The following is a 12915-nucleotide window of genomic DNA, read 5'->3' on the forward strand; positions in this document are numbered from 1 at the left end:
TGCCCCCGCGACCCGGGAATGGATAAGTCGTGGAAAATGGATGGATGGAACACATGACTTTTTAAAAGAAACTCTCCCTAACTTCATAAAAATGTCTTCATCAACTTTTAAGGAATACTTTAACAAATACGTATCTCAAGACCTTTTGTTGTCAATGTCCTGATTTCGAGTTCAAATGCTTCTCAGTCAGACCTGGAGCACGGGCTGGGTAACGGCTCTGATGGACCGTTAGCACACACAAACCAGTGTCCAACAGTGGGGTGGAGGCGTGGACCTGATCCCACTCGGACACGTGGACCTGGTCCCACTAGGACACGTGTCCATCACTGTGGCAAAGGCACATTGGGCTCACCGGGGTGGCTGGTGTGATACTGGCAGCCTGCCGAGCCCCCAGCACCATCTATGTTCTCAGAGCAGATTGACTGACCTGACCCGCGTGGTGGCAGCTCCAGTCAATACCTGCCCTCTGGCTGGACATCAATACAGAACATTTCCATCACAGCGGGATCTGAACTGCTGCTGCTACCAAGCAAACATGAACATGAGTCTGAACACCACGCCGGCATTCAGCACCAGCGTCATGAAGATGGAGGTCATCCATCCACCCGTGAATGATCCAGTGTCCTCCTGGAGAGGAAACCTGTCCATCGGAACTGCTCTTATCTCACTCCCACCATTTATGGCACTTTCCCACTAGTACCTACTCAGCCCGACTCCACTCGCCTCGGTTTGGTTCTTTTCCACCAGGGGTCTAACATGCCGAGTAGATACTTTTCTGTAACTATTCTGCCGAGGTTCTAAGCTGCTGAGTCGGCTGTATCTGACATCATCACACTACAGGCCACCGATTGGTCGGGGGGTTGGAGTCAGACGTCTGATAAGTTAGTAGACTCTGACGGATTCTTGTCCATTTTATTCAACCAGCAACAGCAGCAAAAGTCTGTTTCATGATCCAACTCTGAGGGTCAGATGTTCATAAACCTGGTGCTGAGGAGAGAATTAAAAAGATCTAGACGGAGATAAGGAACGACCAGATCTACCAGGAGCTCTGTCACTTCATAGCTGCTCACGGCTCCAGCTGACTTTTCAGCAGCACCGAGACGAACTAACAAAATAAAGCGTTGCTGCTTGAATCTTCTCTCACTCTCATTTTTTAACTTGATATCAAACACAAGCCACAGATCCAGCAGCACATCTATCATCTCCTCCAGGTTCTACATCTTTAGTGTTGTTGTCTTCTTCGTTTAGATCACACAATCAAATACGTCACAGCAGCTTCTCCAACCTCCTACTTCTGATCCAGGTGCTGAATTGTTATACAGGACTGTCTCAGAAAATTAGAATATTGTGATTTTCTGTAATGCAATTACAAAAACGTCATACATTCTGGATTAATTACAAATAAACTGAAATATTGCAAGCCTTTTATTATTTTAATATTGCTGATCGTGGCTTAGAGCTTAAGAAAACTCAAATATCCTATCTCAAAAAATTAGAATATTCTGGGAATCTTCATCTTAAGCTGTAAACCATAATCAGCAATATTAAAATAATAAAAGGCTTGCAATATTTTAGTTGATTTGTAATTAATCCAGAATGTATGAAGTTTTTTTTAATTGCATTACAGAAAATAAAGAACTTTATCACAATATTCTAATTTTCTGAGACAGTCCTGTAGAAAAGAAATCAGGCCGAGTTGAGTCGAGCCGAGTAGGTGCTGGTGGAAAAGCGCCATTAGAATCCCCAGTAGGTGTGTCTGGAGGAACACCTGCGGACACACCTCTCCAGTAGGTTCCTGTTTGTAACTTGGAATCAAAGCTAACAGACGGTATGTTCTTTGAGAATCCAGCAGGTGAAACTGCAGGTGGGCGTCTGAGACTCACTCTGGGGAAGATGGCAGCCAGAGAGCAGACGGTCAGGACGAGCAGCAGCACCTCTCCCACTGCGAAGGTGACGTAGTTAGCAATGAGCCTGTTGGGAAACCCAGCAGAAGAGCAGTGATCAGTGTCCAGCCCCTCTAGTCCTGCAGGGAGCAGCGTGGCTGGTGCTGAGGGACTGACCAGGGGTCGATCAGCACCTCCATGACTGCGGTGAAGAGCAGCACCACGCAGGAGCAGCAGAAGGCAGCTCCGCTCTGCTTCTCCTTCTCCACCGAGTAGCGGGTCTCCAGCTCCGGGTCCACAAACCTCAGGGACAGTTTGTTGGTGTGCTTCCCCTTCAGCCTGTGGAAACACACCGGACTTAGGCAAGGCAAGTTTATTTGTATAGCACAATTCAACACAAGGTGATTCAAAGTGCTTTACATCAACATTAAAAGCAGCAAGACACAATTAAACAATAAATAACAAATAAAAAGTATAAAATATTTGTCTTATTTCTAGTTAAAGTTTTTATCTCATTTTTAGTCAAAAAAATCTCATTACACTTAAAACAAGACTCATCACTGGAAAAAAAAAAAACAACAATTTTCACCTGTTTCAAGTAGATTTTCACTTAAAATAAGTAGAAAAATCTGCCAGTGGAACAAGATTTTTTTGCTTGTAATAAGAAGATAAATCTTGTCCCACTGGCAGATTTTTCTACTTATTTCAAGTGAAAATTTACTTGAAACAGGTGAAAATTGTCAAAGAAGTTATTTTTCTGGTAATAACTCTTGTTTTAAGTGTAATGAGATTTTTTGACATTTTAACTAGAAATAAGACAAATATTCCTGGTAAGATTTTGAGTTTTTGCAGTGTATGGTCAAAACGTACAAAGACCGGGTCAAATACAGTATTACAAAAATAATCTGTAACAATTCGTATGGTGAATTAAACCAATTTGACAATTCTATGCCACAATGCCTGTTTCCAGGTCTTCCAAGTGTTATTTCACACAACTGACAACTTAGCTTATCTGTCATGTGGACATGCACTATCCTGAACCTGCATGTGTACAGAGGTGCTGTATGCTGCATGATTTCAATATCAATAATAATAATAATAATAATTAGATACTTTGTTAAGACACGCACACACATGCGTGGAGTCTGCATGTTCCCCCGTGCTCGTGTAGGTTCTCTCCAGCTACTCCGGCTTCCTCCCACAGTCCAAACCCTGTATCTCTGGATGGATTGATAACTCTAAAGCCCCTGTAGGTGTGTACTGTATCTGAGTGGGAATGCTTGTCGGTCTCTCCCGGATGCCCGTCAGGAAGGGCATCCGCCGTAAAATCAGGGCAAATCTATGTGCCCACATACATAGATGTGCTGGCTATGATCCCCGTGGTGACCCCTCTGCAAGAGAGATTTAATATTTGATCATTCCCCTTGGGAAAATTGGGGACTCTTATAACCCATCACCAGTTCCATTAGGAGCAGTGTGCTGCCATATTACAGGCGGGGTAATACGCAAATATCCGGAGCCCTTGCGGAAGGCTGGAGGGAATTAACTTGTTTGGTCAATCACGCTACAGTTACAGAAGAGTATTAGGGCCAGGAAGGAGAAAAATAAAAATATATTTTAGAGGAGGAAGATTTTTTTTTTCAATTAAGCACTTCGAGAAAAAAGTCAAAATGTCGAGAAAAAAGTCGAAATGTCAAGAAAAAAGTCGAAATGTCGAGATTAATGTTGAAGTACAATTTTGTGAATAAAGTTGAAATGTTGAGAAAAAGGCAAAATTTCGACTTTATTCTTGAAATTGTATTTCAACATTAATCTCGACATTTCAACTTTTTTCTCAACATTTTCGACTTTTTTCTGCACAATAAAAAAAAATAAAAATCTTCCCCTCTCAAATATTTTTTCTCCTGCATGGCCCTAATACTCTTCCGTACATGTGCCCACATCGATGTGCCGGTTATGATCCCCGTGGTGACCCCTCTGCAAGAGGGATTTAACATTTGATTATTGCCCTTGGGAAAATTTGGGACTCTGCTCTTAATGGAACTGGTGAAGGGTTATACGCAGTATGCTGCCATATTACAGGCGGGGTAATACGCAAATATCCGGAGCCCTTGAGCAAGGCTAGAGGGAATTAACTCGTTTGGTCAATCGCGCTACAGGCTATCAAAGAGCAAGGTGACATCACCGTCAGGATGGAAAGCCAATGAAGCAAGAAGTAAATGCTTTAAACTTTCAACAGTGTGATATACCGTAACACGAGCAGTGCTGGGGCCCAACATCTGCTGCTAGGTGCTGCTTGCGTGGGGCAGGAAGTAGTGGTTGGCACTGTTGCCAAGCAACAAGGCTCCTGGCCCAACTCACGGGCCCGTTCCCTGACCCATCTTTAACCTGTAGTAGCAGTTGTAGCTACTGAGCTGACGTCAGTGTTCCCAACTTAGTTTGTTTCTGGTTTTCAGACAGGTGCAGCAACTATTTTCAAAACAACAACTAGTGATATTGGTTATTGTTTTCCCTTGGGAAGGGTTTTGGATGGTGTTGCGATGGCCTCCAGTACAACTGTGAGAAGCCTTGGTGTTGTTTTGTCGTTTAAACTGTATATTAATCAGGTTTGTAAAATACAGGGCTCCAGACTGCGACCAAATGCTCGCATTTTGCGACCAAAATTTGAGTATGTGCGACTGAATTTCATGTCCACTCGCACACGTGCGACCAGTAAATTTGCCAGCGTTACACCAACGCCGTAGGCTCTGCGTTGGTGTAACGCGGAACCATAAATCAGCCGTTAGACTATCCAATTAAATCATGTTGGACATTAAACTGACGCTGTTGTAAACCAATAAAGCTGCCAGAGCCTTGGTATTATCCAATCAGAACCAGAGGAGGGCGGGTTCGCCCCCGTCCCTCAGGGAAGACGACTTGTCAGAGACTGGGGGACCAGCAGTCACGTCATTTAATTCACACATGCGTGTGGTGTGAAACTATCAAACAATGAACACGGCGTCAAAGAGCAGCGGTAGCGTTAACAAAGCGCTGGTTTTTAAAACTTGAACTAAATTAAGTTTTCTTTTGAAAAAATGCTGAAAAAAGAGCCGGGGAACCTGCGCTTCTTTCCCCCGCCCGCCCCCGCTGCCCTCGTGAAGAAAACAAACGTCGAAGCGGCCGCCTGAGAAACCAGCTCAGAAAATACAGAACCAAAGTTTACTCCGTACAGACGGCGGGCTGAGCAGGACTGTTAATGCTGGAAATTACTTGCTGTTTGAGACTGTGTTTATGCTGCCATGTGCGTCAATCTCGCAGACAACCAGCTGCGTTAAGAAACAGACCCCGCTCTCGCGCTCCACGTGAGGAGAGCGCGTGGTACTGTAACACAACATTATGATTATTACACCTACAGACGTCGCCGTTAAAGTAAATGATCTTTTTTCGCATGTATCTTTTCGTGTCCAGTCAACTGTGTGCGGGCAAAACTTGCAGATCATTGAATCGCCAGGCACGTTACACACAGACAAGGACACACCCATACACACTCATACACACTCATACACACTCATATACACTCATATACACTCATACACACCTCCACCCGTGCACAACCAGTGTTCAGTGTTTTGGATATTTCAGCTTAAATTTCAAAATGTTATATAAGTTCAATGAAGTTCATAGCTTGTTTGGTTTTTTCTGTTATTGGACACACAGTTTGTCATGACATACCTGAAAAATCCCTGATGCTTCATGGCAAGCTGTGTGTCTGGTGACAGAATAAATTAGACAAGCTAAAATTATTTGTTTACTGCATGAGCTGTTGATATTTCCTTCTTTTTGCACTTTAAATGGATATTGAAAGACCCATTTGAGTTATTTATTTTTTAGTTATTTCACAATAATTATTGTGAAATTATTATTTCACTAGTTATTTTACAGTCGTATAATTCAGGCAACAGCTCAAAAAACATTTTTAATAACACTAACCCACATTAATATCGGATCGAATCAAATGGTGATAAAAAACAGAAAACAGAAGGGCTAATACAGCATTTAACTTTTTTACTTGAAACCTTTGGGAAACGACCGCACGGCAAAAAAGGGGCCATTCTTAAAGTGTGGTGCAGCGCATAGATGGCGGGGGAATATGAACTGGCCTGAAAAAAATGTTTTCAGTCAAAAATATTTTTTTTTGCTTTAATCCCTGAATTCATTAATCTATTATGAAATATGTATTACTAATATACTGAAATGTAGTAGAAATGTAAAAATCTGGTTAGCGTGTCGATAAACGATGTGCGCTCCTAAAATTTCTGATTGTGCCCCTAAAAATTTTCAGTTAGGGGCTACTGTGCTCCTAGTGAAAAAAGTTAGTCTGGAGCCCTGAAATAGCATTTTTCCATCTCCGTAATATCTCAAAGATTAGGAAAATCCTCTAGCAGAGTGATGCAGAAAAACTAGTTCATGCGTTTGTATCTTCTAGACTAGATTACTGTAATGTTTTATTAGCAGGATGTCCAAGTAATTTGCTGAATAGGCTCCAGCTGATCCAAAATGCAGCAGCACGAGTACTGACAGGAATCAGCAGGAGAGACCACGTCTCTCCAGTGTTAGCGTCGCTCCATTTGCTACCCGTAAAATTCAGAATCCAATTTAAAATGTTATTACTTGCATATAAAGCTCAAAACGGCTTAGCTCTGCATTATTTGCAAGACCTGATAGTGCCTTATGTTCCTGGCAGAGCTCTCGGCTCTCAGAGTGCAGGTTTACTCGTAGTTCCTAGAGTATCTAAATGTAGATTTGGAGGGCGGGCGTTCTGCTATCAGGCACCATTACTTTGGAACCAACTTCCAATCTGGGTTAAGGGGGCTGACACCACCTCCACCTTTAAAACTAAACTTAAAACCTTTCTGTTTAGTAAAGCCTATAGTTAGTGTTTAGTAAACCTCTAGTTAGTGTTTAGTAAACCTCTAGTTAGTGTTTAGTAAACCTCTAGTTAGTGTTAGTAAACCTCTAGTTAGTGTTAGTAAACCTCTAGTTAGTGTTAGTAAACCTCTAGTTAGTGTTTAATAAACCTCTAGTTAGTGTTAGTAAACCTCTAGTTAGTGTCAGTAAACCTCTAGTTCGTGTTAGTAAACCTCTAAGTGAGGTCCCCTGATCAGAGCTGTTCTGATGGCCCACCGGCTCCAGACATGGGTAGGTATGTTTCACATACGCTTGAACGGTCTCCCTCTCCAGCAGAGCCTCATTCAGCAGCTTGTTGAGCTCCTGCTCGTTCTCCTGAGCATCAATCACCCTCTCAGCCAGGTCCCGCAGCCGCAGCCTTCTCCGAGGGTTGGGGAAGGATGGATTCACCACCTGACAACAAACATGGAGAAAGGCATAATATAATACTCTGAAAAGAGCTCAGCTTCTGTTTGCGGGCTACTCGCTCCATGTTACATTTCTGGCAACAAACATGCTACTACTGAGATCTTATACCAATGTCTGTGTGAATACTTGATTCTGATTGGCTGGCAGGTGTCCATTAAAAGTGATAACCTACACCTAGAAAACAAGTTTGGTCAAATTGCCTGAAATCTTTAATATCATTGTGCTGGATCAACTGCCAGGTGGTAACCACGGCAACAGAGATTCAGAGAAGAGCCGGCTACCGCAGGACGGCGACATGAGTGATTTAGTCATTTCTTTTAATTTATTCGGTGAATTTAACAATTTTGATGACTGGGATGCAGAAGAGGAGAGAAAAGAAAATGAAAAGAAACCAGAGAAACAGCACAAGGAGCTGAGCGGACTAGAATATCTCCCGTTGCCAAGTCATTACATCAAGACATTTCGACTTTTTTCGCGAAATTTTGACTTTGACATTCAACATCAAACCTGCCAGTGTACGGTGGTTTTAAACCAGCTGCTAAAGGAGAGTTATATGAGCTAGATCAGGTCTAATGGAGTTGAAGCCGGTTCTAGTGGGTGTGTTTGTTGTCGTTACCCTCGTGTCCAGGTCCTCCGGCTCCTCAGGGGTGGTGCAGCACGTGTTCATGCTGCCATTGCACTCGGTGGTGTTGATCAGCAGGGGGGAGTTTCCGTTGGACGAGGTCACAGACAGCTTCTGATGGGACGCCAACAGAGAGGAAGCAATGAGCAATCAAATCTTCAAATCTGTGCGTTCTGGACGTTGCATGGTACAGAATCTAATATTTATGTCTCAGGGCTCCAGACTAACTTTTTCCACTAGGAGCACCAGTGCTCCTTACTGAAAATTTTAGGAGCACCAGCACAACATTTAGGAGCATCTATATCGACACAACATATTCATAATTTTGTCTATATTAACTGCATTACTGATAATTTAGCAATAAACACAGATAATTTACAGTAATAGCAATGTACTGCTTTTTCATACAAGCAATAACACCAATGAACTGTGCACATGCTGTGTTGTTGCAGTAAGTGGGATTTATTTGAACTCTGTTTTTTTTAACAGTTTTATCAGGCCCCTGAATTTTCTGAGTGGCTACTCTCACTTGAGAAATAAAAATCTGCTCTGTTTTTCTGAATTAACGAGATAATTATCTCAGAATTCTGAGAAAAGTTTTAATGAAAAAAAATCTGCTCTGTTTTTCTGAATTAAGCAGATGCCTCACAACATGCAAGAAGCTGTCATTCACTTGAGAGCAGGATTTCATGGAAGCAAACATTTTCCACCTGTCCAGTTTTATTTTGCTTTTGGTTTGAAACATTCAGAGATACTCTTGTCTTTAAGTTATATAGATGGTATTGGTATTAGTTTGTCGTCTTTGCACAGACACCTCAAGACTTTGCGGTTGTTCAGACGGAAAGCGATTTTTTTTTCATTAAAACCACGGCTTCTATTCTACGGCCTTATCACAGCATATCATTCCGCGTCAGGGAAGCAACACTGTATCAATGACAACAACCAACTGTTACATATTTTTTGACGGTTACAGCAGGTAGCAAAAGTAGCTGGTGTTAAAGTATATTTTTTTATTTTTGTTAACAATTAATCTGCCATGTCCACGGTAAACCTTGATCTCCGGGGAGGAGCTAACGATGGATGAATGGATTTAGGAGTTCCTGTCTCCGACATGCGGAGCTACATCTGGAGAGATGGGACTACTTTTTTCCACAGTGGAGCTATTTTTACTGGATAATATGTATTTCTGATTAATTAAAAACCACATAAAATATACTGTGAGTTCCTCTTTCATATTTACATTATTGGTAACCGTTTTATAAAAGCAATACATCACTTCGCATCGGGCCGGAGAACGCCCCTCAGCTGTGTGAGCGTAGCCACGGCCTGTCGGGATGTGTTGCTTAAAAATTAATATGTATGTATATAATATATATTAATAGTTATTAAATTAAAGTTTGGCTGCGCATTTTTCCCTGCCATTTTGAGAGTGCACCACAAACGCAAAATTCAACAGGAGCGCGCGCCCGTATGGCTCAACGGGTTGAGCAGGTGACTCATGTAAACCTTCCCCTGTACAGCGACGCGGGTTGGATTCCAGTCGCGGCATATTTTTCCCCCACTTCCGACGTGTCTGTCTTTCACTGCACCTACCAAATAAAGTTGCAAGAGCATGACACCGGGCAAAGAGCCGCATGCGGCGCAGCAAGTAAATTTTCACTTGAAATAAGTAGAAAAATCTGCCAGTGGGACAAGATTTATCTTCTCATTACAAGCAAAAAAATCTTGTTCCACTGGCAGATTTTTCTACTTATTTCAAGTGAAAATCTACTTGAAACAGGTGAAAATTGTTGTTTTTTCCAGTGATTACTCTTGTTTTTTTTTTTTTTACTAAAAATTAGACATTTTAACTAGAAATAAGACAAATATTCCTGGTAAGATTTTGAGTTTTTGCAGTGTGGTTGCTGTTGATCCAGGACCAACCTGGTTAAGGATCATCAAAACTCACTCCTTTCTATGCAGAGATAATGCTGAAATATGAAAAAAGGCTTCCCAAAGTGTGATCCATGGTGAAATAGGAAACGGAAGATGCTATATATAAATATATGTAGACTATATGCACTTTGTTCCCTCCAGTTCTGCAGCTTGAAAGCCCCGCCCACTGCAGGCCCCGCCCACTGCAGGCCTCGACAGACTATCAAGCAGTTATGCCGGCGTCCTGAGCCTCCACAGGAGATTTTTCACACTTTCAGTGTGAATCCAGCATAATTCTGAGACCGCTGAAGTGCCTGATCTCATGTCTATAAGGATAAAGTTTTACCAAGTATGGGGTGACATTTGACGTCACGGTGGGTGTCTGGAGGGTTGAGCAGGCGGGACTCACCACGCCACTGATGCCGTTTTTCCGCAGCGGTCCTTTAGGAACCACCACCAGGTAGGTCTCGATGCCCCGCTCCCTCAGGTAATCGCAGCGCTCGCCGCCGTTCCCCGGCTCCACATCGAATTCCCCGTGAAGACATTCCATGGTGCTCTGAGAGATGTGCACGCGCCTGGTGCACACAGAGGTCAGAAGATCAGAAAGTGTCTCATCTGTTCAGAATGCAAGTTTAAGTTAAACAAATCGAGGACCTGGTTCTTCCTGCAACAGACACGGTTCTTACTGGAAGTGACCATCTTCAGAATCAGAATCAGAATCAAGTTTATCAGAATCAAGTTTATTAAGTCAGCTTAGAAAACTTCGGATACACCGGTGGCGGCACGATGGTATTGTGCGCCTGTTTTCCAAAGGGTAACACTGGGATGGGGGGGGGGGGGGGGGGGGGGGGGGGGGAAACATCTTCACACTGAGTATATACACAGTATCAAGGTGAAAAAAACACCTCAGCAGCACACAGAGCAACAGACATCATCCGCTCGAAACCCGGAGACTGTTGGGGGGGGCTGATAAGAGGGAGGGGCCGAGGAAGGCGTTGAGTTGAAGGAGGTGTGTGTGTTTATCAGTAAGTGTATGTGAAGCGATGAGTCCCTGAACCTTCGCCCAGAGCTGCTCTCAGCCAAATGTCCTTGATGTTATCAGGCAGTTCTGAAAACAGGGATCCACAGGTGTTTGTGGGAGAGGGGGAGGGTTAGTAGTGGGGGCAGAGTCACCTTGTTTACATTCCACCAGGAAGATTGTGACCAGAGCGATCGGCCAAAAACCGCTCTGTCAAGGCCAGATTATAGGATCAACAATTATATTGAAAACAGGCAGCCACAGTAATTTTCCGTCTGCCTTCAGTCCCTGGTTCATCAATGGCGACTCCAATCAGTCGAATTTGTAATCACTTCCCGCCAAGCCGAGCTTCCAACTTCTCCAGGGTGATCTTCCATCAAATCCATTATTCCTTCAGTTAAAACTGAAGGAATAATTTCTAATTTCTTGAATTAGTGGACCACAGAATTATGCAAATTATGTGGAAAGCTCATAAGAAATGTTGCCAATCAATATACAGAAAAAAAAATGAAAAAGGAGAAAATAAGTATAACTTATAAGGAACAGAGATCTTTAAAAAAACAAAATTCAGGTTGAAATTATTGGAACGTTGTGTTTCTGTAAAAGGTATCAGTTTATGGAACAATCTGGATACAGAAGCCAAAGAATGCAAATCAAACATTACATTTAAAAGAATAATAAAAGCCAGTTTGATGAAGAAATATCATGAAAATTGTTATGTTAGGTGGGTTTTCTTTTTTTTCTCTCTCTTTTTAGCATTATTGTCATATTTTTTTCTTTGAATCAAAAAGAATACGACTATCTGTGTTTGACGTTTGTTTGTTTTTTTTTTTGTTTTTTTTTTTTAATTACGTTTATTGAAAAGTGTTTTTTTATTGCGTTATTTGTAATTTGTTTTATTTAATTATTACATTAATTGAAATTTGATTTCTTAGGAAAAAGGGGCAGATAAAATAAGCTTAGTCTTCTTTCTGTTCCCTTTCATTCAAGGAAAGAGATTTGTTGTAATTATATTGAGCTGTTTTGTTTTTCTTTTAATGAATGAAATAAAGAAATAAGTAAAAATAAAAACTCTTCTTACCCTGGAATGCCTCCGGCCTCCATCTTGTTGGCCACGGTGACGTCGGTGGACCAGACGTCGTACTGCCAGCGTTTCTGGCCCAGAACTCCTCCCAGGACAGTGCCGCTGTGCACCCCGACCCTCATGTCCACGTCCGTCTGGGTTTTCTCCCGCACATACCTGACGATGATTGACAGAGGAAGTGAATCAGCAGCAGCATGAAGCTGCTGAAAAACGGAAACAAAGCTCAGAAATCCATGTCCAAGCCATAAATCCAGCTAATACAGAGCTCATTTCAAGCACCCGATCAACATCAAATCGGAGAAAAAGACCTCACAATACTTTTAGAGGCAGATGCATAACAGCCACTCAGTGGACCATGTTGCCTAGTAACCTGGAGGAGCCATCTACTGGCTGAGGGCCACCAAAATGTAGGGAATGTCTTTTTTCAGTGTTTTAACTGATGGTTACTATACTTTTTGATTTCCGAGAGTGTCTGACTGATAAGAGCAGTCACAGGATGGATGTGGTAAAAGCTATAATTATGAAGCAGCATCCACCTCTGAGGTTCTGTGTTCTCACACAACCTTGATGGATGGAGGATGAGGGGTTACTGCTACTCTGTACTGAACTGGAAGCCCAATGCTTAATGTTAAATCCAGAGGTGGGTAGTAACGAGTTACATTTACTCCGTTACATTTACTTGAGTAAGTTTTGGGATATTTTGTACTTTTAGGAGTAGTTTTGAATCACTATACCTTTTACTTTTACTTGAGTAGATTTGTGAAGAAGAAACTGTTCCTCTTACTCCGCTACATTAGGCTACGTTGAGCTGTTACTTTTCTTTTATCCCTTTTATCCGCGTACGCGTCAATCTCATGACATCACTGATGGATTCTTTGGGAAAAATGTTAGTTTTTGCATGTTTTGTCACATTTACACAGACTCAAACACACACAGAGTTTCTATGAGTTCATGGGCTTGTTCTAGTTCTGCCTGGTTAAAAAAGAAAAGTACAAATGCTTGAAATTTTGTGCTACTTGTACTTAATTTATTTTTTTAT

General features: G+C 42.1%; 1 protein-coding gene across 1 annotated transcript in view; it reads right to left on the minus strand.

The window, feature by feature from the left end:
- The window catches only part of LOC133440842 (adenylate cyclase type 3-like), a 53200-nt gene that overhangs the window by 22190 nt on the left and 18095 nt on the right, over nucleotides 1-12915 (minus strand). Inside the window, exons 6-11 of the mRNA XM_061718170.1 lie at nucleotides 11874-12032; nucleotides 10184-10349; nucleotides 7855-7974; nucleotides 7081-7223; nucleotides 2061-2222; nucleotides 1884-1971 (exon numbers count right to left, since the gene is read on the minus strand). Of these exons, the coding sequence (XP_061574154.1) occupies nucleotides 1884-1971; nucleotides 2061-2222; nucleotides 7081-7223; nucleotides 7855-7974; nucleotides 10184-10349; nucleotides 11874-12032 (838 nt within the window). The remainder of the gene's footprint in view (nucleotides 1-1883; nucleotides 1972-2060; nucleotides 2223-7080; nucleotides 7224-7854; nucleotides 7975-10183; nucleotides 10350-11873; nucleotides 12033-12915) is intronic.

Source organism: Cololabis saira, chromosome 3, assembly GCF_033807715.1.
Source record: "Cololabis saira isolate AMF1-May2022 chromosome 3, fColSai1.1, whole genome shotgun sequence".
NCBI lineage: Eukaryota > Metazoa > Chordata > Actinopteri > Beloniformes > Belonidae > Cololabis > Cololabis saira.